The sequence below is a fragment of the Ammospiza nelsoni genome, chromosome 22 (assembly GCF_027579445.1).
Source record: "Ammospiza nelsoni isolate bAmmNel1 chromosome 22, bAmmNel1.pri, whole genome shotgun sequence".
Taxonomy (NCBI): domain Eukaryota; kingdom Metazoa; phylum Chordata; class Aves; order Passeriformes; family Passerellidae; genus Ammospiza; species Ammospiza nelsoni.
Window position 1 is genome coordinate 4,880,927 of NC_080654.1, and position 27,599 is coordinate 4,908,525.

At 47.1% G+C, this 27,599-nt stretch overlaps 1 protein-coding gene across 1 annotated transcript; it reads right to left on the reverse strand.

Moving 5' to 3' along the window:
* Window positions 1-2,890: 2,890 nt before the first annotated feature.
* On the reverse strand, window positions 2,891-26,781 carry DISP3 (dispatched RND transporter family member 3). Its single transcript, XM_059487594.1, has 20 exons — window positions 25,839-26,781; window positions 23,802-24,021; window positions 21,263-21,399; window positions 20,314-20,448; window positions 19,296-19,456; window positions 17,722-17,861; window positions 16,894-17,039; window positions 15,350-15,511; window positions 14,598-14,759; window positions 13,569-13,691; window positions 12,460-12,596; window positions 11,731-11,912; window positions 11,146-11,276; window positions 10,066-10,238; window positions 8,817-8,943; window positions 7,640-7,785; window positions 6,565-6,724; window positions 5,466-5,579; window positions 4,162-4,328; window positions 2,891-3,253 (listed from the first exon to the last, which is right to left on the reverse strand). The coding sequence occupies exons 1-20, from the start codon at window positions 26,764-26,766 to the stop codon at window positions 2,891-2,893; spliced, it is 4,014 nt and encodes a 1,337-aa protein (XP_059343577.1). The 5' UTR covers window positions 26,767-26,781.
* Window positions 26,782-27,599: the final 818 nt, after the last annotated feature.

Here is a 27,599-nt window from a genome sequence, read left to right on the forward strand (position 1 = left end):
ACCCAAGAAACACTCAAAGTTTCCCTCTACTTTAAAATTAATCTTTGCTTCCCCACAGTGGCTGAATGGATGTTCCCAGCATGGCATGAATGGATGTTCCCAGCATGGCATGTCCAGATTAACACTGCAGGTGGGGCGTTTATGGAGCCTCTTTATAGTGAGAACAGACGTAGGATACCAGGGGCTTACACAGGCTTTCAACTTCACAGGATTCAAAGCACATCTGTGCTTTTTCTCAAAGGCCTTGAAAGGTTTCTTAATACTTATAGAAGGAGGAACTTCCTCGAAGGGAAGTCACTCTCTTACTCTGTTGTCTGCTGACCTGGAAACATCCATCAGCTTTAATCACCCAAAAGAGGTTTGAAGTATTTGCTAAGTTCAAGTCAAGCTACAAGCCAGAGAATCCTTGCCCACAGTGCTAGGGACACCTTGCCATCCCCTGCAGCACCTGCACAGCCACACAGCTGCATGGGGCTCCATGGATATCACAAACACTCCTGCCCTCTCCAGTCACTGCCACTTAGGAGAGCTCAGGGCACCACCAGGAGTTAAATCTGGAGCACAGACACAGGGAACAGCATGGCTTACAGAGCAAGGATGGGGCTAAACTGTGCACAGCATCCATCAGAGCAGCACAGCTTGAGGATAGCCAAAAATCATTTCCAGAACTGTGGCATTCACATTCTCTGAAAAATTCCTTCACCCAGGATTTTTTCTCCTGGGAAGGTGAGAAGCCTCAGAGAAAAGGAAAACAATTCTTATCTCATTTGCTTCTCCTGTGTTGTGCTCACATGTGGAATGTGTTTGGAGATTGTTTACCCAGAGGTGAGTGTTACATTGGATTCTGGTGTGAGTTGTTTTGACTCATTGGCCACTTGGGGCCAAGCTGTGTCAGGACTCTGGAAAGAGTCACGAGTTTTCATTATTATCTTTTAGCCTTCTGTAAGCATCCTTTCTGTATTCTTTAGTATAGTTAGTATAGTATTCTTTAATATAATATAGTATAATAAAATAGTAAATTAGCCTTCTGAGAACATGGAGTCAGATGCACCATTCCTGACTTTGTTGGGGCATTCCCAGCAACTACAAGACAGAACCATTTACTCATGGGCACAGGGTTCATTATGAAGGAGCTGGTGCAGATTAGAGGTAGGTACCAAGAAAACATTTTGCACTTTGCAGAAAGGGGTAACTCAGAAGCTCCATGGGATATCAAGGAGAAACCAGGACACTCACATTCTGCTCTACTCACATTCTCACTACCCTCACTGCCTGTAGCAGGATTACTCCGGAGTCCAACTGGAAACAATAAGAACTCCTCTCTCCAGCTTGGGGACACCTTGGGGAACCTACTTTAGAAACAAGTATTTGACCCAGTTTCACAGGGATGACAATGTGAAGGTGTAAGACTGGCAGGGATCAAAGCAGGGATGCCCTGAGCCAAGGAGAAGCAGCTCAGTCTCTCAGCAGTGCAGGCCCCACAAACTGGCTGGCAATGGGGTTGGACTTCCTGGAAGTTTCATCTTAAAAAGAGAACACAAAGCCACCAGGACATGAAATCTGCAAAGAAATTGAGTTAGGCTGCTTCCTGGCCACATTATTCTGCAGGCACCCTTGTAAATAATGGCTAATGCATCTCCCAGTGGGCCTGACCCTCCCCTCCTGCCAAGCATCAGATGTGCTGTGCATTAATGCACACTTAGCTATTTCAATTTTAAAAATACGAGAGAACCAGTGATGCTTAAAACGCACTTGTTAATGGCAGCAGTTTGTGATTTCATTTCAGTTTAATACCAACCATCTGCTCAGAGCAGACAGCAGCTGCAGCTCTGGTGCCCGTGGGTCTCCACTGAGGAGGGTTTCTGTGAGCTGCCACAGAGGATGCTGTGCACACCACCAGGAATGGGCTCTGCCTTGTCCTCAGCCAAGAGCTGACTGCTGTGACCAAAGAGCTCTGCAGGGAACCCAGGGCTCTCTTTTCTCTCCACCAGGAAGAGCAGATCAGTGACTGGTGAGGTGACATGGCGGGACTGGGCATTGAAATGCCTTGACCTCACTACTGGGATGAGGGAGAGGAGAGCAGGCTGCTGAGGGCACCATCTGCTTCCTGATGGCTGCTGGTAGACACATGAGATCCCAGCACAAAGTCCCCCCAGCAGGAAGGGGAATGCTTTGTATCCCACCACCATGAAAACAGGGCCACTGCAGGTGGTGCCACCCAACAGCTCTGGTTTGGATCCAAAAGTGACGCTCAAAAGTGCAGCAAGTTCACTGCTGGTCTGGCATGGATACAGGGCCTGGCAAAGGGATCCAGATAATGTTGTCCCCAGGCCTGTCCAACAGCTCACTGCTGGTTTTGGAGGCTCAGATAAGGAGGCACAGGCTTGGTGTGGGAGCAGGACATCACCCAAGAGTCATCCTTGCAATTCTGACTCTGGACAAGGGAGGGGAAGGACAGAGGGAAGGATTTTTGAAAGACCTTCCCAAATTCTCCCATTTTAGCCTTGTGGGTCCAGAAAGCCCTGTTTGATAAAAATAAATTAAAAGAAAAGAAAAAAAAAGAAAGCAGAAAGAAAACTGAGAGAAGGAAACCTCCTCCTCTCCTCTTCACGGGCTGAGGTATTCCCTGGGCAGCCCTCACTTTCCATCACCCATCCATCACTACCTAAAATAAATACAAGTTTTGAGCAAAACTCATTAGAAAATAAAGTGCATCTGCAATTGAAAAACTTCATGAAAAAAGGGACTCTTTTTTTTTTTTCCTCTTTGTTTTCCTTACAAAAAATATTCTTTAAAAAGAAAAGAAAAAACGAAAAGGAGCGACGCGGCTCTCTCGGCCTGGCGTCTAGAGGGCCATCCCATTGGGTCATACAGGGCTGTCCCATCGGGTCTAGAGGGCTGTCCCGTTGGGGAGGGGGATCTTAAACCCACTCTTGAGCAGGGCAAGGCAGATGCAGAGAGCCAGCAGGCCAGCCAGGAGCACGGCCAGCAGAGCCTTGAGGCAGGAGGTGCTGCTGCGCGTGAAGGTGCCGGGCGCCATGGTGCTCAGCAGGGCCGTGCTCACAGTCAGCGTGTACAGGATGGACACCGCCGTGTTGAGGGCCACGATCTTCCCAAACTTGGCAAAGGGGGCAATGATGCAGAAGAACAGCGGGACGGTGGCAATCAGCGTGGTGGTGGCGCTGGAGACGATGGCCACCCCAACGCGGCGCACGGCTTCCATTGTCCTCCACTGCCGGCACGCCGTGGGGTCCTGGGGAGGGAGAGCAGCGTTAGTGTGACACGCACAGGGGGTTGGTTCATTGATATATTACGGTTTGAGAGGGTGGTTTAGCTGATAGAATCCCAGTCCAGGACAAAGAGGCTGTTTGAGTGCAGCTCAGACATTTAGTGTAGTACTTTGCAAAGAGCATTGGGTTAGAGTCACAGAATCACAGAATAATGAGGTTGGAAGGGACCTCTAAATCCTGGAGAGGTGGCTTAGCTGATAGAATGCCAGTCCAGGACAAAGAAGCTGCTTGAGTCTGTACTCAGACTGTCTGTACTCAGACATTTAGTGCAGTGCTATGCAAAGAGCCATAGGGTTACAATCACAGAATCAGAGAATAATGAGGTTGGAAGAGACCTCTTAGATCATCGAGTCCAACCTATGCCCTAACACTTCAATTAGACTATAGCACCAAGTGCCATGTCCAGTCTTTTTTTAAACACTTCCAGAGATGGTGATTCTACCACCTCCCTGGGAAGAGCATTCCAGTACTTTATTATTCTTTTAGCGAAATATTTTTTCCTAATATCCAACCTGTACCTTCCCTGATGTAGCTGGAGGCTGTGTCCTCTGGTTCTGTCAGAGACCAACCCCACCTGTCTGCAGCTTCCCTTCAGGAAGGTGTAGAGAGTGATAAGGTTGCCTCTAAGCCTCCTTTTCTCCAGGCTAAACACCCCCATCTCCTTCAAACACAGGGTTTGTGTTCCCAGCCCCTCACCAGCCTCGTTGCCTCCTCTGGACGTGCTCAAGCATCTCAACATCCTTCCCAAACTGAGGGGCCATAGCTGCACACTGCACTCTGACCCTTGCCTGTCATGTGTCCTGCATCACAGCTGAGTGCCAGGGAGGCACAGGAAGAATGAATGCAAAGCTGTAGGAGGAACAGAGCTCACCTCAGCCTGCTGGAGAGGCAGGTTCTCCCCTGCCAGCAGGTATCCCTCCACCAGGTGCACACAGTAATCAACAGAGGAGCCCACGAGGATGGAGAGGGAGATGGCTTCCACAGCTCCCATCTCCCAGCCACACCAGTACATGATGGTCACCACCAGGCACACAACCCCTGTGGGAGAAAGGTGATGTTAGGTAATGTACAGGTGTCACAGACAATTTTTATGAACAATCCTTTCCTTAGGGATTTCCCTCCTGAGAAGTTGAGAGGCCTCAGGAACAAAATGTAAACATTGATTATCTGCTGCTGTGGAATGCAACAGGTGCATCTGTGATTGGTCTCATGTGGCTGTTTCTAATTAATGGCCAATCACAGCCCAGCTGGCTTAGACAGAGAGTCCTATCTATTGTGTAGATAAAACACACAGGGAATTAGACACACAAATCTACTTTCCCTATGAGGTTGGGAGTTTGTTCTGTTCTGTTCACTTAACCAGTCTGTTCTCTAGGACCGGCCCCTGGAATGCCAAAAGGGTTTACCCAGAATACAAGCAATTCACTTCAAATCACCAGAGAATCAGCTCTGCCACAGTCCATCCCTTTCAGGAAAAGTGAAAACCTTCTAAGAGCTGAAATGAGGGATGTGGGACTCCAGGCAGCTCTCCAAAATGCAGTTTATTGTATCCACGAGGTTACAGCAGCCCAGGGTCATGGGTGACAGAGCTGTGCCCACAGCTGTCAGCTCCAGCTGCAGACAGGCCTGGAGACCCTTTAATTCTGGTTACAATGCATTATATACTTTTCTTTGCTGAGCATCTTAATACAGCAGAACCAATCTATACCTTAATTATTATCTATAGCCCATCATAACTACTGTAATTACCATATTCATGTTACTGTTCTCCAGTCACTAAAAGTTAGTACATTGCAGTTTAAGCCAGAAGTTGTTTTTCAGTTTTCTTGCAGTGGAAAATTCTGAGATCTTTTTTCTACTTGCAACATTTGCTGACTTGTTTGCCTGTGCTGTCTTTCTGCTTGGTAAAAACATCTCCTTGTTTGGGGTGGGTTTATCCTTTGCTCTAAGCCATAAAAACCCCTTCTAACTAACACACCCTTTGCCTCCTTGGTTATCCAGTAAGACTGGCTCAGCAATTCTTTTCTTCTATATAAAAACTTGCTTCTATCTCTATTTCATTCTCAGATTCTACATTCAAAAATCTTTCTGCCAAGCACACATATCTGTGAGACTTTCTTGTCAAACTTTCATCCTTCCCAACAAAGCCTGACACATTGGAACTGGTGTTTTTACCTAGGATGCTGAGCAGCACTGGCAGCAGGAGGAGGATGTGTGTGGTGAACACTGCCACAGCAGCCACACAGATGACCAGCGAGAGGACAAGGCCATAGAGGGCACTCTGCACTCCTGGAAGGAAACAGCCAGCTGATATGAATCCTGGAAGGTGACAGCTGCCATGGCAAAGGCACCATGCTCCTGCTGGCAACAAGGCAGGCAGGGACTCACACTGGGGAAGACAGGAGGGGGAGAATGAAAGTGGAAAGAAGGTGATTTGTTGGAACCCAGGACATCCCTCTGGCTGCCCTGGATGGCTCAAGCCCCTGCCAGGGGGCTCAGAGACCTTGGCACAGAGCCCAAGACCCCTGTGCCTTCCATTTTAACCTATGGAAACAATTACCAACTTTGTGCAAGGAGTTACAAGCCACAAGAGTTTGAATAGAATGATAGTGAATTTATCACCAGGTGAAAATGTAGAATTTTGGGGTTTATAGAATGGGGGTTCAGGAGGCAAGATGGAGGAATCTGGGTGTGTCATCTCCTTCTTGTTCTTGTCCTCCATCTTCTGCTGTGATGGTGGCACTTTTGTATTGGTTTAGAGTAGAGACAGAGTGTCTAACATAGGGGATAGGTATTGGAAAATTATTGTAAATAAAGTACACGTAGTTCTTAGTATAAAAAGCCAACAGCACCCCAAGTGTGGTCAGTGTGCTACAAACCGACCTGCCAGACAGATCTCAGCAGGTCAGAGAAAGAATGGAATAGATAAGCAAAAAATAAACAATCATCTTGAAAACCAGAACAGAAGAATCCTGACTCCTTTTTCAGCTGCTGGGCTGGGAAAAGAGACTCTCTGACACATCTCGGGGTCATCCTGACCACAGAGACTCCGAGAGTGATTGGATTTTGAATCAGCAGGGCTGAGTCCCTTCCCTAACCCATTTCCTTGGGCTTTGCCTAATTTTGACAATGCACATTCAGGCTTTAGGAGTTTGCCTGGCAATGGCAAAGGAGTGCAGATATAACCCATGCCCACCCTATGGGATGGGGTGTGCTGTGAGGATGTGTCAGAGAGCATGGGTTCCCCAGGGACAGAAACACGGCAGTCACTTGCCTATAATCTCCATGAAAATCTGCTTCCAGTGCTCACAGGTCTGGAAGCCGTGCCGGAGAGCAGAGCCCTCTGGGAAGAGCTGGAGCTGCTGCTGCAGGAATGTCTCCCACTTCAGATAGTCAGCATATGTCTGGAAGGATGATTTCCCCTTGTAGGTTGTCTGTAACAAGATAAACACATCACTCATGGCCTGCTCTTTGGGCAGGCTGTGTGGGGACTCTGGAAAGAGTCACAAGTTTTCATTATTATCTTTTCAGCATTCTGTAAGTATCCCTTCTATATTCTTTAGTATAGTATTCTTTAATATAATGCATGGCAAGGGGAAGGGCAGAACAACCAGCTCAATGGCAGCATCAGGCAGGAATAGCAGTGGCATTTGGGCAAATCTGCCACCAGCTTTTTGCCTGAGCTAATTGTGGTGTGAGCAGCCACTTCTACCAACCTGTGAGTGAGTGCAGGCATCTGTCTGCAACAAATGCTAACAAACACTAAATTATGTCTGCAAATGGAAGTGGCCCTACCAATCCTCTACCACCACCTTAACCTGAACCTCCACACTTAACCTCCACCACCTTAGGGCTGGTGTACAAATGAATCCAAGGCAGATTAGAGTGAGCAGAATAACTGAAAGTTAGTCTAACCAAGACAGCTGATTTCGACTCAACAAATTACAGCTCTCACCCCATAACTTTCTTTATGTCCTACTTCCACCTAAGCTTCTACTCAGCCTTCACCCCAAGCAGCCTCGGTGTAGCCTTCCACCAAACCCATTTAATCTCAGCCCTGCTATGTTTAGAGAGCATAATACTACCCACATACGTTGCATTTGGGGTATTTGGGACTGGCAGTGGCATTTGGGCAAACCTGCCACCAGCTTTTTGCCTGAGCTAATTGTGGTGTGAGCAGCCACTTCTACCAACCTGTGAGTGAGTGCAGGCATCTGTCTGCAACAATCCTAATAAACACAAAATGATGTCTGCAAATGGAAGTGGCCAGTGCAGAAGGAGCAGAGCTAAAGCCCCAGAAGCCACAAGATGAAGCTGTCAGCAGAATGACAATGTTCCCACGTGCTCACCGACTCAAAGGCCATGGAGATCCACTGCACCTTGCCATCCTTCACCCCCACTGCCCCATGAGAGAGCTGTCCTGGCAGCAGGTTGGGCTCAGGGATATTCTTGCACTCTGGGTGCAACATCTGCAGAAAGGAGGAGATGCTGTAACCTGGAGAGAGAGAAAGAGCAAGAGATGGAGGGCAGAACGGGGAAAGGAAGCACATTGGAGCAAAGAGATGAAAAAAAACCCCAACTAACAACCCAAAATGAGAGCCCCAAGAGAATCACAGGACCCATTTGTGCACAGCTGCTTCCCCTTGCCACTCTGGTTTGCCAAAACCCTTGAGGTCTCAGCATCACAGCTCCCAGCTGCTGTAGCTTGAAAGGACACTGTCACCAGCATGGGACAGGACAGTGTCACTGCTGTTTGTCCCCAGCTGTCAGGAAGCAGCACAAAGAGCAGGTGCTGAGGGGCTGTCTGCCTGGCCTGGCAGGGATTTGCTCCAGGCATGAAGTTGGCTTTTAGCCTGAAGCCAATATACAGTTCCCAGGCTCAGCTCCACGAGCTTGTGACCTCTGAAGTTGGGAGAGATGGTCACTGGTCACTGGTCAGGTGTGCCAAGCCACAGGGACAGTGAGTAACCTCACTGCAATGAGATCAGGTGTGAGATCATTGCTATTCAGGAGCTACTGAGAGGATATTTACTGAGTAAAAAGATTGTATCTCAAACAACACCCATGACTAGAAAGCAAAAATGCAATTCTGTTGTTATCTTTCTGGATTAACTCCCCAAAAATATACCCAGTGTCTTTGGCATTAAAGAGACCATCTTTCTTTATTTTTTTCTTTCTGCCCCAAAAAGCACAACCAATGACACGTTCTAGAAGGGTCAAGCTGCCTTGGGAAGAAAAGGAGACTATGACTAGAAAGAACTAGAAAGAATATGACTAGAAAGCAAAAATGCAATTCTTTTCTTATCTTTCTGGATTAACTCCCAAAAAATATACCCAGCCTCTTTGGCATTAAAGAGACCATCATTCTTTCTTTCTGCCCCAAAAAGCACAACCAATGACACGTTCTAGAAGGGTCAAGCTGCCTTGGGAAGAAAAGGAGACAGCAAGAAGCAGTCACCCTTTCTGTTTGCTGCTGAGGACCCCAAGCAAGCACAGGCAGGGCTGCAGAGGAGTTGTCTAACCTACCCGAGGGCAGGCACTGAGCCCCTCCGGGCTTCACCAGCTCAGAGTTGCTGGCAATGGCTTTGCAGAGGCGGCACAGGTTGCCAATCTCTTTGAAGAGGTCAAAGCTGTCATCGTAGATAACACTGCCCTTTCACAAGGAGACACAATGACAAGAGCACCACACGTGAGACATGCACACAGCAACTGGCACTGCAGCTTCCTGCCTGCCCCTCTGCCTGCATTTCTCACTGCCCCTGCAGAGGGAACAGGAAAAGGCTGGTTCTGCACAGCACCCCCAAACCACAGAGCAGGAAGAACAGCAGAAAGCTGAAGTGCAGCAGCCAAGCTAAGCGTAATTTTTCTAGGGAATGACTGTCATGTGTCAAGGTATGAGATCTCACAGATAAGCTGTCACATTTAGTGGCTTTCCCTAGAGTAAATGATTTTTATTTTTTGTTAATACTTCATAACGAGATATATATATTATAGAAAAATATCTGTTCCCTCAGTCTTGAATCTGTAGTGAGATTTTATACCGCGCTCAAGATGGGTTTGTTTCAAAAATCCTCAAGAAAGCCAGGTTTAGACTCAAAATTAGAAGGCTATATATTGCACTCAGAGGGATTTTCTGAAAAGTCTGAAGTGTTTTTTCAATAAGAACTTCCTGATCTCTGTTATTCTGTCAATTTGCTAAAACAGAACTGTACTGGCTCATCCCAATGCTACAACCCCTGCCCTTCCATCTGTCCAGACTGCTGGACCACCCTGGGGGCTGTGGGTATTAACTAAACACCATCCAGAGAGCCTGCCCCTCACTTGCCAGCCCCAACAGCATGGCCAGACCATGAGTGTGGCGTTCACATTCTCTGAAAAAATCTCAGCTTCCCAGGAGAAAAATTCTGGGCGAAGGGAAGCCTCAGAAAAAAGGGAAACAATTCTTATCTCATTTGCTTCTCCTGTGTTGTACTCACATGCGGAATGTGTTTGGAGATTGTTTACCCACAGGTGATTGTTTCATTGCATTCTGCTGTGAGTTGTTTTTATTCATTGGCCAACCAGGGCCAAGCTGTATTGGACCTCTGGAAAGAGTCACGAATTTTCATTATTATCTTTTTAGCATTGCGTAAGTATCCTTTCTCTATTCTTTAATATAACATAGTATCATAAAATAATAAATTAGCCTTCTGAGAACATGGAGTCAGGTTCATCATTCCTCCCTTCATGTATTTTGGGTGTATTTTGGGGCACACAAGCACACCACCACGAGTACCATGTCTCCGAGGACGTGGTTGTCCTGGCGCCTGGTGCGGTTCACGCCTCTGATCCCAAACACCACAAACACCATGGCTCCAGTGTCCACCAGTGGCCTCACTGCTGGCTTCCCACAGCCTGTGTTCATGCAGGGGTTAAATCCAGATGTGGCTGACAGCTTTGCTTTGGGCGCTGTAGTCAAATAGAGAGTAAAGGTTGGTTAGTTGTTATAGTAACTTCTTCGAGCTAGGTCTAATGAGCTGCAGGAGGTCTATAACACACTAAGATAGCTCAGCTACCTTTCGAGGCACAATAATCAGCAGGATGGCTTCTGCTGCAGTGTTGGAAACAAAAAAGTTTTAATAAAAGGCAAAATAACAAACAGAAAAACTGAGCCAGGTATTGGAATTAAATACCGACATCACACCGCAACAGCCAGGTGCCAGATCTTCTTGCTTGTGGTAAAACACTTTACAAAAACCAATAGTTTCTTTGTTTACTCCTTTTTCTAGTTATTGCCCAAGCCAGACTTTTTAGCTTCTGCCTAATTAGCTATCCTAAGTTTGAGGTGAAGTTTCCTGAGTCCTATGAGGTGTCTTTTCATTTAATCGAAGAGAGAAACTTTTAGATTTCTTTCCTTTAAGGAGACAGAAGAGTTTTGTCACTCTATCAACCAAGAGCACTAACTACAGTTAGCATCCTGGTTTGATAAGGAAGTGTTGATTATCTGCAGGGTGGTGATGAACTGAGAGTAGATTATCTGAGGGGTGGTAACTTGATTGAGAATCCAAAGTTTTGTCTCACTGTGTTGTGCTGGAAACTGGGAGAAGGAGGAATGTTTTTGGAAGGTTTTCATTCTGAGTTCTGTGTGTTCCTTTTTTTTTCATATTGTAAGTTAATAAAGTTTTTTCTTTATTCCTAACTGGAGCCTGCTTTGCTCTATTTCTGGTCACATCTCACAGCAGACACTGGGGAGAATATATTTTCATGGGGCCACTGGGATTGCACCAGCCTCAAACCATGACAGTTATATTAGAAAGCAAGAAAAGGTCTGATTCTCTGGATCTTGGCATGTTTGAGCAGGGCCTCACCAGCTCACCTTTTTCACTGGGGACATAGAGGATGCCTTTGGTGGGTCCATCTGGGCTGGAGCTGAGCAGACAGCCTGGAGGTGCCACACACACTCGGCCGTGGTAAGGGGGCTTGTGGGACTGGGCAAAATACAGTTTCCTGTGCAGCAAAGAGAGTTTGTTATGGGGGAACAGAGGGAGAGAAGATGAAGCATCCGAAGTATTGCATGGCAGCAGACATTCTCAGGGACAGAAGCAATGGGAAAGGTGAACATCTGCAGACTTGTATCCCAAACCACTGTATATTCTGTGCTGCCCATTCAGCCCAAGAGTTCAGGTGGGTAAGGGCAAGAACCACATCAGCAACATCTTTTTGCCACTCAGAGAAGCTCACTCACAGTCTCTCAAGCCTTTTGTAAATGATCTCAAGCATCATGTTAATGATGCTATGGGCCTGCAAAGTGACTGCAGAGATGGGGCATAAATGCAGCAAAGCAAATTCTAGAGCCATGCATGTCACTGATTGAGGGTAGGAGTGGCATCAGGCAGCTTAGATGAGCCTCTCAGCTGTGCTGTTTCTGTTGCCTTGTCCAGAAGGGTTTTTGGAAGGTTACCGTGTTCGCTGCTGCTCCTTGGAGGCCACGTAGAAACTGAAATCGAACTTCCAGCCCCTCTTGGTGTCACAGGACAAGGTGGTCATCATCCACTTCCTGGGGCTCATCTGCTTAAGCAGCCCTACTGTGGACACACAAGCTGTCAGCTTCCTGGTGAAGTTACCGAAAGGCACTCTATACACCTAAGCAATGGATTAATGAAAACAGACACTTAACTCCACAGGGTTGCAGCCTCTTGCACATTAGCATCACACTCTCCCTTCCTCCCTGAGCACTGGCACAGCCACACGGAATGAGCAGTGCAGGCAGGCCCAGTCAGCCCCCAGCCTGCCCCTTCCCAATGATGGCCAGTGTGGGACAGTCCCCTTAATACCCTCATTCCCAGTGGTATAAATGGTATAAATGGTATAAATGGTATAAACACCAAGGCCAAATGGTGGCTGCTCTGCCCAGGCTCAGGGACATCTGCCCTAGAGACACCCACAGTTTTGCTCCCATCACTGACAGTCACCTCTCAACAGCAACAGGTGAAGTCTTGTGGCACTCCAAGGCATCATCTTGGATGGTGCCAAGCATGATGCCTTGTGTGTGAACTACCCTACTGCAGTGCTCTGAAAGTGTCACCCAAAGCTACACAGGACCCCATGGAGAGACAGGAGGAGGCTCTTGTGCTCACCTGCTGTGTGCTGCCCTCTTGCTAGAGGGGTGCAGCATCCTGGAGTGACTTACCTGGAATGAAGGCACCTCCCCATCTCCTGGTGACACCATCTGCCAGGGCGCAGGGACACTGGCGTTGAGTGAGAATCTGTAGATAGCTGGTCTTCCCTTGCTCCCGGACTTGGAGATATATACAGTCCCCTGCAGCTCTGAGGAAAACAGTTTGAGGAAAGCATGAGGTTTGGTGTTACTTCTAAACCAGCAAATCCTGCAGCCAAAGCAAAGGAGGGATCTTACGGCTTGCTGTCTGCTCAGCCTCTGCCTTCTCCCAGCACAGTACATCTTTCAAAGGCTACCACAAATACATCCTGAGCTGCAGTAATTCCTGATGGCTTATTGATTCATGTCATCTTTGGAGCTGGCCCAATAACTCTTTTATCCTCAAAATCCCCTGCAAACTGAATTTACTCTCCTCGTGACCTGCCAACAAGGTTGTGAACAGGACTGGGATGTAAAGCTTGGAGTTCCTAGCCCTGTTCTCAGATCAGAGGGATATGACACTAGATGATACTACCACCTGGGTTATAGGACCATGTCCTAGAGAGCAGTAGGTGTTCAGGGAAAGGGGGATTCTAAAGATGCCCCATAGTGTCACAGACATCTTTTCAGAAAAATCCTTTCCTTAGGATTTTTCCTCTTGAGAAGCTGACAGGCCTCAGGAACAAAATGTAAACAATGGTTATCTGCTGCTGTGGAATGCAACAGGTGCATCTGTTGCATTCTGTGATTGGTCTCATAGACCAATCTGTGATTGGTCTCATAGAGTTATTTCTAATTAATAACCAATCACAGTCAGCTTTGTTATCATTCCTTCTTTTTCTATTCTTAGCCAGCCTTCTGATGAAATTCTTTTTTCTATTCTTTTAGTATAACTTTAACGTAATATAGATCAAAAAATAATAAATCAAGCTTTCTGAAACATGGAGTCAGATCCTCTTCTCTTCCCTCATCCTTGGACCCCTGTGAACATGGTCACACCATCCACCCAGCACCAACCTAGGGCTCAGTGGGGCAGGCTCTGGAGAGAATTATTCCCCACCAGCTATTCAGAGAGCATGTGGTTTAATTTGTACCCCAGTGGATCCTTGCAAATGTGGCCAGGGTCACCATGCTCCACTCACCTTGCTGCCCTGCATCACTCATGCTGCCTTTGCTTCCCCAAGGTGAACCCGAGCCCCTCTTCTTTTTTTCCAAGGAAGTTCGGATGTTGTTCTGCAAACTGTGGGGCTTTTCCTGAAACAAACCTGTCCCACAAGGTTAGTCAGGGAGGAAAGAGTGAATGGCATGAGAAAAGAGGTACCAGGGCTGTGCACACCACAGACTCAGCTGCCGAGTACCAAACCCTGAGCAGGCAACGCAGTGCCACAGTCTCTGGGCTGGGCACTGACATGATGTCACAGACATCTTTTCATGAAAATCCTTTCCTTAGGATTTTTTCTGCTGAGAAGCTGAGAAGCCTCAGGAACAAAGTGTAAACAATGGTTATCTGCTGCTGTGGAATGCAACAGGTGCATCTGTGACTGGCCCATCTTGGATGTTTACAATTAATGGCCAATCACAGTCCAGTTAGCTTGGACTCTCTGTCAGAGACACAAATCTTTATTATTAATTCCTTTCCATTCTTAGCTTAGCTAGCCTTCTGAGATGAAACTTCCTTCTATTCTTTTTAGTATAGTTTTAATGTAATGTATATCATAAAATAATAAATCAAGCCTTCTAAACATAGAGTCAACATTCTCATCTCTTCCCTCCCCTGAAAACCCCTGTGAACACTGTCACAACATGAGACCAGCATTTATGAGTAAAAATCAGTCAGTTTTCATGGTCTGTGAAGGGATTGCTCCAGAAGAAATATTCAGGCAGTTCATGGCTAAAGCAGGAAATACTTTATATTTATATCTAAATACTAATCTAATATCTAAATCTATCTAATATCTAATATCTAAATACTAATCTAAATATATCTAAATACTCCACTCCTACAGGCAACTCAACCATCCTATTCCGAATGTGTGCCTCCTTTCCACAGGGTCCATTCCAATAAGGTATTTGAACATTGTAGGTACCTGCCTCACATTTCAGCTCCTCCAGCCCAGGGTTTGGGCCAGGCTGGACTGCACCCACCGTGGTTTGGGAAGCAGTGCTCTCACCTGAGCAGGTGATGCAGGAGATCCCCTCAGCACTCAGGTTGTATTTCAGATCCAGCAGCACCTGGATGTTGGTGTCTGGCCGGAACAGGACTGGAGCACGGCTGGCTGGCTGGAGGCGGCTGGCAAAGAATATGGACAGCAGCAAAACCAGGAGAAAGAGCCCTGCAGGGGGAAATCTGGGTAAGCATGGGACCCTACGTGCACTTCAGACATGCTCAGAGAGCAGCAATGTGGTAGAGACAACAAAATATGGTATTTTCAGCTGTGAAAAGAACAGCCGCTAAAGCACACTGGGCTTTCTTGTAATAAGCCCCATGCCTGGAAAAAATTCCATCAGGAATTGCCACTTGGGATCTGAGTGAGAAGAAAGGGATGACAGCAGCACTTATGAGTAAAAATAGTCAGTTTTCATGGTCTGTGAAGGGATTGCTCCAGAAGAAACACTCATGCAGTTCATGGCTAAAACAGGAAATACTTTTCTAAATACTCCACTCCTACAGGCAACTCAACCATCCCATTCCCAACATGTGCCTCCTTTCCACGGGGTCCATCCAATGTCCAATCAGATATTTGAACATTGTAGGTGAGCCCCCTTATGGACTGACTGTTCAAGGAGCACTCTCCCACTGTGTTAGAAGACATTTACCATGCCCCTTTTCCCAACTCTTGTGACTAATAATCAAGGCTTGGAGACTGATTGAAATGCCAAACCCTCTAAAATCCATGCAGATTCAACTCTCCTCCTTGCTTACCCACAATCACCCATCTGCTCTTCACTGCAGACCACAGCACCCAGTGCTCCAGCAGCTCTTGCAGATGAGTTATCAAGTGACCCTGGCTGCTCTTCTCTGCAGAGAGCTGCAGATTTTCTGGCATCACAGACACCAAGGGGACATCCCCCATTTCCAGGGAGACTAGAATAGAGAGAAATCAAAAGCAGTCTCAGTGTCATGAGTGTCTCCCAGAGCTCTCTGCTCTCCTTTATCAAATCTTGTGCAAAGTGCTGTACAACTCAGTCAAGCTAAAAAGATAGAGTAAGACCCCAGCAGAGGCAGTGACTCCAGGATGTTTTAAAAAGCATCTTTGCCAAGTCACTGCCATGCAACAGCTACAGATGGAAATCCATATCTCAGTCCAAATCTATGCTTCAGGCTATTCCCTGCTCTACCAAACTCCACAAACACTGTCCATAAGGTCACAGAGACACTGCAAGCTTCTTGGGCCAAGCAGAATTTGTCCCTGTCCCACTAAATATTCTTACTGCTAATTACACACAGCTGATCTCTTCCTGAGTGCAGCCTGGCTCCTCCTGATTCTCTTAGTTCAGGGATGCCAAGGGAAATGCCCCCTTCTCTATGTGTGAGAAGAGGGCACTTGCTGTGTGTTGGGGAAGATGAAACAGGAAAGCCTTATGAATATGATTGCCTGGCAAAAGATTTTGAGAATGTGGAAACTATAAGTGAGATTGAAATGAAAGCAAGCTTTGAGATCCTTTAGTTACTGAACAACTGGAAAACAATGGTATGGCTGGCTGAAGGTGATCCCCTTTTGATGGAACAACACCCTCTGCTTGCAGACAGGCCCAAGGGTCAGAGCAGACCCTACAGCTTGGCAGAAGGGGCTCAAAGAGGAGTTCTTAGGGTTTAAAATGTGACACAGTGTGGTAAAGTAGTGATTCTTATAGGCTGTATGGAAGAGATTCCAGCGAGTTTTAAAAGCCAAGTACAAGAGAGCACGACCCTGTAAGCACCTTTTTCTTGGGCTGGAAGGATTATCTCCTGCTAACAACAGATAGGGAATTTCTGGGGGTTTTTTCCCCAGATTGCTTACATGATCTCAGGCAAGTCACTGCCCTCTTCATACCATGATGAAGGAGCTGCTCTAGGGGGCTGAAGAACAACAGTGTTCTTTCTCCTGCTTCCCAAATACAGCGCTCCAAACGGCAGGGAAGAGGGGAAAACTTTACCCCATGGTGAGCTGTCCTGGTGTTATGGATTCGATGTTTCATGGCTACTTCCATGTCACAATCAGTGAATTCAGACAGAAATCAGACCACAGTGGACTCAAGAGAATTAGCAAACTAGTTAAGAAAGCATGCACTGACACCCACTGAAGATCTCAAAGCAAACTTACAAAGAATATTGAGTCCTGACTCCTACAACTTCCCATGATGACACCATCTCCAGCTTACAATTCAGAAAACTGAAGCAAGAACCAGTGTCAGGGGCAGGGAGAGCTGCAGGATGAAGAGGGCAGGGTGATCCCCCCAAAGGCACAAACAGCAGAAAACACTTACCAGGCTCCTCCTCCACGCTGAGCAGTGGGATGTCATCATCCAGGTAGGGAAGGGTCTCTCTGCCTGCTCTGGAGGGGGCTGCTGAGGCAATGAAGAGATCTTCAGCCAGGTGCAAGGCACTCTTTTTGGTGCACTTCTGACTGCAGCTGGATTGAAGCAGGAAAGGAGACAAAGGCAAGAGTTTAAAGCCACATACCCTGTGAGGAGTTACCAGTGGGCTCCTTCAGTGGCAAAGGAGCACAGGAACAACCTGCTCCAACTGTTTGGAAAGACAACAGGAGCTGCCAGGAGCAAATTCCATTGCAAGTGCTGAGAGGGCAGGGGCTGGGCTGCATACACAGAGCAGGGCTGAGCTGTGGACATTGGGTGCTGAGAGATGGCAGTTTCAGCAGTTCATCTCCCTGCTAATGAATAAAATCATTCCAGGTCACCTGCAGTGCTGAAGAGCAGGGGAAAAGGAAATGTGCTGAGTTTCCAACACAAATTTCCACATCCTGCTCACAGGCAGGAGCAGTGGGGACCTGTCTGCCTTGCATCTCCACCTCTTGAAGGTTTAGCTGCCATTAAGTGCTCAGAGGAAACAAATGGTCCAATACTCACTCCATGGCATTCAACCAAGAGAACTGACTGAGACAGAATGAGACTGGGACTTGACCCTTCCATTTTGCTCAGATCTGGAATGGCAGAACTTAAATTTCCCTTCTGTCAGAGCCAAAGCCAAGCTGCCTGAGGGGAATGAGGATAAACTGAGATGACAGGGAAGGAATTTGCAAACCTCCTTTTGCCTGCAAATTCCACAACTTCCCACCCACAGGCTCCAGGGCTCACCTGGCTTGGCAGGAGCTCTCTAGTGGGGACAAATAGAGGGTCCATATTCCAAGAGCAGCTGGCATGGTGAAGAGCACAGCTACCCAGCAGCAGGACACAATCAGGGACATGAAGAGTCCAAAGTCATGCACAGCTGGGATCTACATGAAGAGAGAGAACACAGGATTGGGATCTGTGAAGGCTACAGCTTGTCTATCTATAGCTGCACAAATAATTTGGCCATGACAGACACTTACTTGACCAGCTTAGCTTGTTAGGGAATTGAAGTATAGAAGCCCCTGGACACAATACTGATAGGCTAAATTTAAGTTTAAACAAGGGGACACCAGGCAATCCCTTTGAATCAGGAATGCACCCATATCATTGGCCAGTTAGCTGGGCAGAGTAAAGACCTTTGTCCAATTCTCTCTCTAAGCACAGGAAATTCAAAGCCCCTATAAAAGAGGGTGTGCTTCAACAAAGGTTGGCTGTTGCCACATGAACTTTGCAATGTGTGTACATCACATTCCAGTCTCCACCACCAGCAACAGGGATCAGCTGGGGCAAGGAAGAGATATCTGGAGGAACCTGAGAATAACACACGGTGAGCTCAGCCATGAAAATCAGCAAACCTGCTAGGTAAAGCACTGAAACAGAGCCTGTTTGATCCGTGGCCCATGGGGTTGTTGGTGGAGACAGAGACAACACAAACTCTCAGAGATGCATGTGACAACAGTAATGGTTTACTATGGAAGCCTCCTTATATAGGGGGTTTAAAACCCCCAGGGTTAGACAACTGATGGGTCTGGGTCTGAACACCACCCCAGCTCCTTGACCAGTGGTATGTCTGCATTCTAGAAGGAACATGATTGGATGAGATCTGTCACCACATTTCTCTTCACAGAGAAAAGCAAGGCACAGTTCTTCCCAAGAATATTTCTGGGTTTCACATTCTCTGAACCTCAGAGAAAGGAAAAACAATTCTTATTATAGGCTGTGCCTGTGTTTGTGCAAAAGTAGAATGCAATATGGGGATTGTTTACCCAAAGTGATGGTGTTTTGTTTCCTTGGCTTATCAGGGCCAGGTGTGTGTCTGTGTCGGGACTGTCGCTGATGAGATTCTGTGCAGTGGAGTGCATGGCAGATTCAGTTTAGATGTAAGGTAATATAATACAGAACAATATAGTATAATATAGAATAATGTAGTATAATAAAGTAATTAATTAGCCTCCTGATAAGATGGAGTCCTCCTCATCATTCTTCCCTGCCACGTGGGTTGACCTGTTTCGACAGATCTGTTTGAGTTCAAATCTAACCAATGATTGCTCACCCAGGGACTTGTTTTAATTCTTTTCTAGAATGAACCGGGCAAACCAAATTAGAATTCTGTTATGGTCAGATTTGCCTTGTCCAGCTACAGACCAGCACAGAAATATTTCCTTGGATAACCCACTACCTTACAGCAAGTAAGAGACAGCCCTGTGAGAAGCAGCCCTCACTGCGCCGAAGGAGAGGACAGATGGTGCTGGCAGGCTCCTGATCAATCAGGCCCTTTGGCAGACACTGAAACCCCAAATTCCAAAGGCGCAGGGTACCTGAGAGAAGATGTTGGCAGCATATGCTGCAGCTGTGGTCAGGGAGGTGAAGAAGGTGGCTTTCCCTGCTGTCTGCACAGTGTGGATCATGCGCAGCCGCAGGTCCTTGAGGTGCGTGGCTTGGCGGTAGGTGTTGATGAAAACAAAGACATCATCAACTCCTGGAAAAAGACAGCAGGGATATTGGTACTCTGCTCACAGAGGTGACACCGGCTAAAAATACCTGATTTCCCCCTCGTGAAAAATGCATGTGTTTTATGATTGGCTTTTTGCAAATATTAAAGTGAATGTTGCATGTGTTGTGTTAGAAAGTAATGCCGGATTAATTCTCTTAAGTAGTGTGTTAAATATAGTTTTAGGTCATAAAAAAATGTTAAAATAGAAACTCTGCTATGTAAGATACTTTTGCTAAAGAAAGGACTCGCAGTGAGACAGCAGCCACAGGACACCTGACTCTTTCAGAGAAAAAGAATTTATGTCATGTCATTGTTGCTCCATTATCAGAAGAAATAAACTTCTTCCCACCTCGAAGGCACTGTTAGGATTCAGAGGAAGAAGTTGCCACTGACCAGACAGAATCCTGTGTTTGAATGGAATTTATGCATCATGGATGAGGTGTATGAATATGCAACAGGCTGTTGCTTTTAAGAGTTAATCCTCTGTTAATGTGTGTCCTTTTCCAGGCTCTTGCTGCCCAGAAAAAGGTACCTGGACTGTTCATAACTCTTTCTTTTTATTGTCTCATATTGTCCAAATTCAAATTGTCCAAATTGTTATTACTCTAATTGTGTTACTATTTTTATAACCATTTGATTACTATTAAACTTTTAAAATTTCAAAAACAAGTGATTGGCGTTTTCCACATCCCTTGATATTTGAACTGCAAATATTAAATTTATAGGTAACAGAAAAAGGGCCTGAAAATTCAATCTGGATTTGCCACCATCACCTTCTCTCCTGCAGACAGAAGGCAGGGCAAGGCAGGTGAAGCACAGGCTCTGGGTAAAGATGAGCTTACCAATCCCCACGATGACAAAGGCAGCCACACCATTGAGGATACCCAGATACTGGATCCCAAACACGACGTGGTACAGGAACAGAGCCACCAGGCAGCTCAGCCCAATGCTGGCAATGCCAAAGAATGACAGAAACACTGCAGCAGAAAAGAAACACAGAAAAAAATAATATCTCTGGCCACCCCTAGCAGAACAAATACCTCCCATCTCCCTATCTGTTGGGATAGTGGTTCCCATAGTGTGTTTGTGATAGAGAACAGTTCAGGGAGTACTGCTTGCAGACTCCTTCCCACAAGGCTCATGCAAAAAATTACATCAAATTGATGCCATTGTTACCAAGACAGGCATTTGCATCTTATTCCTGATCTCCTGTGAGTCTTTCCCTCACCTGTCGCAGACATCTTTTTATGAAAATCTTTTCCTTGGGATTTTTTCTTCCTGAGAAGCTGAGGGGCCTCAGGAATGAAATGCAAACAATGATTATCTGCTGCTGTGGAATGCAACAGGTGCATCTGTGATTGGTCTCATGTGGTTGTTTTTAATTAATGGCCAATCACAGTCAGCTGGCTTGGACACAGTGTCCGAGCCACAAAACTTTGTTATCATTCATTCCTTTCTATTCTTAGCTTAGCCAGCCTTCTAAGAACCTTTTTATCTATTCTTTTAGTATAGTTTTAATGTAATATATATCGTAAAATAATAAATCAAGTCTTCTGAAATATGGAGTCAAATCCTCATCTCTTCCCTCATACAAAGACCCCTGTGAACATGGTCACACTCACCCTGCCCATAAATCTCTGCTCTGGAGAATCAGACTTGCCCTTCTGCATGCTGCAGTGCCACACAGCCACACTGGTGCCAGGGCATCAGAGTGTCTCCTCAGCCTTGACACAGAGACATTTGGCACATTTGGATTTGTGTTAGAACAGGGCAGCTGTGAGCCCAGCGTACCTGAGCAGGAGGTGAGGATGTAGACCAGGACAGCTATGCAGCTACTGCTGATGAAGGCCAGCAACATGTCATTGTTGAAAGTCCTCCTCACTTCATAGTCAAACAAATCTGTCCCTCCGTACAGCACCTGGACTTTGCTGGGGTGGGGAGATGTGAAAGAAGAGGAATAGCTGAGCACAAAAGGAGCAGAGCCAGGTGGTTCAAAGCGCAGCATCTCCTCCAGAGCCAAAGGAGGTCACTGCTCTAATAACCTGGCAGTTCTCTGAGAAAACAGAGCAGTGAGAGCAGGTTGAACAAAGTTGCTGCTGGAGGTGAAATTCATACAGGGAAAGGAGAAAAATAAAGAGCAGGTCTAATATTTTTAATATTCCTCCACTGCATGGTGGGTCTCAGGCACTAATAGACAGTTCCTGGAGCCTTTAAAGCCAATTCCATCTGGAATCCTAATCACTGCTTATTATATTAGCACTGTGGATGCAGGCAGACGGAGAGATTAATCAGAAATTATATGATTTACCAGGTTCTGCCTCTGGAAGCAGGCTCAGAGCAAAAATAAGCCAACATAATTTAACCAGGACTACAATAGTGCTGCACCATAAGGAAGCTATCAGGGATCTGAGCTTTGGAACTGAGCCTTGGCCTCAATTCCTTTTTTGGCTTGTCAGAATCACAGTCTGCTTTCCCAGCCCATTGCTGAGAATGCTCTGTGGGTGCCTGCACTCCAACCTGCTTGTGAAGATCAGCATCCCTTCATTCTGGGAAGCACCAAGTCTCAGGGCAGCAGAAAGCTGGAGTCTAAGAAGGCACAGAGACTGGGACACACAGCCTTCTGTCAGCTGCCTGAGTACTGGGATGCCCTTTTAGCCCTTTTAGCTCTATTTTATCATCTCTATATCTCACAAGCACTGAGCAAAGCTCTGTTCAACCAAGACCTGGCAGAGAAAAAAGCCTGCACTTCCTGAAACTTATCCTGCCTTGAAACTCCCTTCCCAAGCTGTCTGTACAAAAAGCAGAATTGGATCCACAGGTTGAGCAGCCTTGAGTGAAGACTTTCATCCTCTGCATCAGACCAGTAGTGGCCAAATTCAGAGCAGGAAGACAGCTCTGTTTGAGCTAGTGGAACTGGATTTGTAAGACAGAAGCAAAAAGATCCTGTGCCAGACAAGGACTCAGTGGAAAGACAGGGAGTAGATTCAAACTTTGTCCCCTTTTCATTGTCTCTGTTGGTGTCTCTGCATGTGGAAGTGGCAGTAAAGGGGAGCATATGAGTAATTTTCTGCCATTTACTCCCCACCATCATTCACAGCTCTGTGACTGAGCCCAGTTTCTGTGGAGATGCTTTTTCATCTGGAACATTATGCCATGGCCACTGTTCACATCTGACCAGTAGTCCAAGCTAGCATGTCAAACCTTCTGTACCTGGTGCCTTCCCAGTGAAGCCAAATGGAACGTGGCTATCAGAGAATAGAATAGAATAGAATAGAATAGAATAGAATAGAATAGAATAGAATAGAATAGAATAGGCACTTCTGCCCTGGTGTGAACTTTAAGGCAGAGCTGTCATTGTCATATTCTCTGAGAAATCCCCTTGCCCAGGATTTTGCTTCTGGGAAGCTGAGAAGCCTTAGAGAAAAAAAGAAAACAATAATTATATGATTTGCTTCTCCTGTGTTTTGCTCATGTGGAATGGGTTTGGACATTGTTTATCCAACAGGTGATTGTTTCATTGGTTCCATGTGAATTGTTTTCACTCTTTGGCCAATCAGGGTCAAGCTGTGTGGAGGCTCTGGAAAGAGTCACAAGTTTTCATTATTATCTTTTTAGCCTTCTGTAAGTATCCCTTCTGTATTCTTTAGTATAGTTTAGTATAGGAGTTTGCCTCTTGTTGACAGAGTGACAAAACTATCTTTTGTCTCTTCAAAAAGAAAAAAAGCCCAAAAATTTCTCTTCTCAATTAAGTGAAAAAGCTACTTCATAAGTCTAAGGGACTTCACCTCAAACTTAAGGCTAGCCAATTAAACAGAAGCCAAAAAGTCCTGCCTGAGCAATTTACTAAAAAAATAAGTGAAGAAAGAAACTAACAAATCACTTTAGTAAGGTGTTTTACCAGGAACAAGAACCTCTGGTACCTGGCTTGGTTTTTCTCTGTTTGTTATTTTGCCTTTTATTAAACCTTTTTGTTTCTAACACTGCAACAGAAGCCATCCTGCTGATTTTATGCCTCCAAGGGTAGCTGAGCTATCTTGGGCATGTTATAGATCTCCAAAAGCTTATTAGACCTAGCTTGAAGAGACTACTATAACAGCAGAATAGAATAGAACAGAACAGAACAGAATAGAATAGAATAGAATAGAATAGAATAGAATAGAATAGAATAGAAATTAGCTTTGTAAGAACATGGAGTCAGATGCATCATTCCTTCCATCGTCTGGGAACCTTGCAAACACAATAGCAGAGCTTTTTCCCTGAAAGGTCTGTTCCACCCTGTGCCCTTCCCTGCTCTTGTGCACTCCCACCTGCCCTACCCACCCCTCCTCACCTCGTGGACTGCTTGGCCAGCATGGCCACGTAGGTGATGACAAAGTTCTGGAACTTGCGGCGCTGCTCCTCCCAGCGATCCTCCACCGAGTAGTAGTTGGGCAGTGGGGCCCCAAAGAGGATCTCGCTCCTCAGCAGGGAGCTCTTCTTGTTCTCAGCAGACAGGCCCTCATCCACATACCAGTAGAATTCAGGGTGGGTCATGGCCAGCTCCAGGGATCCTGCAGGAGAAAGCAGTGCCACTTTTGTGAGGTCCTGCTTGATTGTCCTGGTTAAGGCACGGGATCTAGTGTGTAACAGGGAAACTGGGAGTCAGCCTGTCCTTCATCAGAGCAGTGCTGACTGCTGCTGCCTTCCAGAGAGCAAGGAAAGCCTGGATTGCAAAGACTCACATCCCACTGCTTGTGTTACTGCCCCCATGACCAACCTGAACTACAGCACCCCCAGCCAACAGCATCCTGATCAATACTCCCACTGCTGGATGCTCCTCCTTCTCTTACACATGGGGACAATATTTTCTCCATTACACCTGGAAGCACAAGAACTAAACAATGCCCATGGAAGAGGAGTCCTAGCTCTGCTGTGACCTGGTACCTCTGCCATCTTATGGTGTGAGGGATGCAGAGATGGAGGCACTCAGCTAGTTCTGACTAAGAGACACTGCCTATCTATTCCCAAAACCCAGTTCCCTAGAGTTTGTACCAGAAAGACCAGAAACTGTGCTCTTTCCTGTTTTGGTAGCAGAACTGTTACTGGAGCAGATGGACCTAATCCTTTGCTTGTTCCCTGCATGGCTCCTGGACAGCTCCTCTGCAGCCTGGCTTGGAGACAGATGGAGGTACATCCCACAGCCACAGCACACCCACAGACTCCTCATGAGTCACCTCTCTGTCAGCATCCACAGCCTCTGTTCTGCTGGAGGTGCACAGCACAAGGTACAGAGCTGGGAGGAGGAGGCAGGGCCTTTTTCCTCCTCTCCTTATTGGAATCTTTCCAGCTGGTGACTCACAAGCTGCCAGAACAGCCCACCGACCTCTTTAATCTGCTCTGTAGTGCAGGGAAGCTCATCCCTATTTGTCTTTTCAAGCCCCTGGCATTGCTCTAGTGAACCACAGCCATCTACAGGGGACAAGGGTCAGTAGAAGACACCTGTACCATGCAGGACACCCCCTCACTTGTCCCTCTCACTCGCCTGTGGGGGTCTGTGTGACTTGTGACTGGAGCTGCAGGGTTGAAAAGAGGCCCTGGTGCAGAAAAGACAATTGCTCAAGGCACAGCCCAGCAGCATCTTCCTCTCCAAACAAGGCAATCACTCCTGTTAGCTGCACACCACTGACTGCCTGAACCTTGCTGGGATCTTTAGCTGGTCAGAGTGACCCCGAGAAAAGTTAGAAAGTCTCTTTTCCCAGCCCAGTGCTTGAAGAAGCAGTCAGGGCTCTTCATTTCTCGGTCTCAAGGCTGTTTATTGTATCTTTATCTATAAAATTCTTTCTCCTGCCCTGCTGAGGTCCATCCAGCAAGGCAGTTCCAGGCACTCTGCCTGCCCCCAGGGCAGTGTTATGTCTTTATACTAAAAACTACTTGTACAATGTTTACAATTACTGTCCACTACCTATCACCTATGTTAGACAGTGAGCTTCTACTCTAAACCAATCTGTCAGTGCCAACATCACAGCAGAAGATGGAGGCCAAGAAGAAGAAGAAGGAGAAAGGCTGGACACACCCAGATCCTGCCATCTTGCCTCCTGAATCCCCATTCTAAAAACCCCAAAATCTACTTTTTCACCTTGTGATAAATTCACGATCATTCTACTTAATTCATCATGGCTTGCAGATTTTCATCTAAGGTTGGTAACTTGCTCCATGGGTCATAATCAAAACCACAGGGGCATTTTGGGCTCTTGTGCCAGGGTCTCTGAGCCCCCTGGCAGGGGTCTTGGCTGCTCAGGACAGCCAGAGGGATGTCCTGGGTCCTGACAGAACATGAGGAGAGGCAATCCTTGAGCATGCCAGCCCTTGCCCGCAGCCCTCAGCTCACCTTGGATGTCAGCAAGGTCTTGCCCCATGCCATCATAGTAAATCTTCCCTCCTCTCTCCGTGGGGAAGAAATAGGTCATGAGGGAGCTGGGAGGGGAGCAGTAGGAGTAAGAGCCCAGGGGTAGGTCCTTCAGGACCTCATGTGGCTTCCAGCAGAATTCACGGAAGCGAGGGTGGTCCATGATCTTGCGCTCCACCTCGTGGATGGTGACCAGGCGCTCCGTGGTGAAGATGTTGTTCTCAGCGTCGCCCCGAGCCAGGAAAATGAGCTCAATGCGCCAGTGAGCGTGAGTCTGTGTGTTAGCACTGATGTAGCTGCTGGAGTAGTCCCAGCGTGGGGCTCCCCTCCCCACTCTGGAGCTCTGGTTTGCTGTGCTTGGATAGGGCTGTGGCTGCAGGGAGCTCCCCCTGCCCTGTGCGGGGCTGCGCCTCACCCGTGTGCTGACACCAAGGTGGGACGCGTTGAGGTGGAGCTGCTGGAGCTGCTCAAAGATGAGCCTCTGCAGGGTTTCTGAGGTAAAGTCAGCCAGGTCCCGGCGGTTCCTCCCCCAGGAGCCAAACTGGGATTTGAGGGCCAAGGCGAGGGCGTCGAAGCGCTGCGAGGACTCGTGGTTGCGGATCTCGAAAGCGTTGTAGGAGATGTCGATGTCCAGGGCGGGGTAGTGGAGGAACATGACGACAGCAAGCACGGCAGGGATGGCACAGCCCAGGAAAAGGATGAAGCCAGCACAGTATGGGTTGGTGAACACCCAGCCAACAATATTCCAGAAGCCAGACATAGGCAGTGTGACACACAGGGGCCTGACTCTGCACGGGCTTTTCCCACACAACAGAGCACCCTCGCGCCTCTTCCGGGAGCTGAAGGCCACCTCTTCATCTTCCTCCTCTGGCCAGGCATCCTGTAACAATGGGTCATCCTCTGTGTCCATGTCCAGCACCTGCACACAGATAGAGAAGAGCAGTCAGTAGCAGCTTCTCACAGATAGAGAAGATGCAGCAGTGGTGTCACAGGCACAGCTGTGAATCCACAGACTCACACCAGCAGAGCCAGGACACTCCAGCTCCCTCAGGAGGAAAGCATCACTCCTTCCAAGCCCCACAGATCTGCTGCAGCCTCTGAAACAACAGCCTTGTCATGGGGTATCCCACTCTGCCTGGCAGAGGAACCGGAGAGGGAGAAGTTCAAGTGACAGCCCCAGAGCCCAGTGCTGTGGCAGAGGAAGGCTCCAGGAGCACCAGGCAAGGAGACTGCAGGGATTCACAGTATGTTGCTCACCCTGCAGCAGCATGAACACTTAATTAGCTAACCTGGTTCTCACATCCAGGAATGGTTCATGCTACCAGGTACAAAATGCAAAGGAGTGTTATCTTCCTCTCCTTAGAACTGCCAATAGATTTCCCCCAGCTATTTATGGCTTTGCTCCTAAACAGCCCCACCAAACATAGCACCTAGCTCACAGGGCTCACCTTTGCCAGACATCCAGTGAGTCTTCAGAGAGGTTGATGTGTGCAAGTGTGGTGTGCAGGTGTGTGTGTGTGTGTGCTTCTGTCTCTGTGTGCACACACATGCACACTTCGTGGGGAAGATGAATACTGCTATAAATAACTGGGGAAATCTATTTTCAATTCTAAGGAGAGGAAGATAATGCTCCTTCCCATGGCTGGTGTGTGAGCCCCATCCATCACTGAGCTGCCAGGGACTGCTCCCCTTCAGCCTCTAAGGGACAGCCAAGCTGAACTCCAGTTCACATCAGTGTAGATT

Bases quoted from the DNA above. Each gene is read 5' to 3' on its own strand.
- DISP3 (XM_059487594.1), bottom strand. From the start codon at position 26,766: ATGGACACAGAGGATGACCCATTGTTACAGGATGCCTGGCCAGAGGAG. The intron at 24,022-25,838 runs GTGAGCTGAGGG...TTTCTCCTGCAG, and splicing joins AGACCTTGCTGACATCCAAG to GATCCCTGGAGCTGGCCATG. The intron at 6,725-7,639 runs GTGAGCACGTGG...ATCTTGTTACAG, and splicing joins TCTCCATGGCCTTTGAGTCG to ACAACCTACAAGGGGAAATC.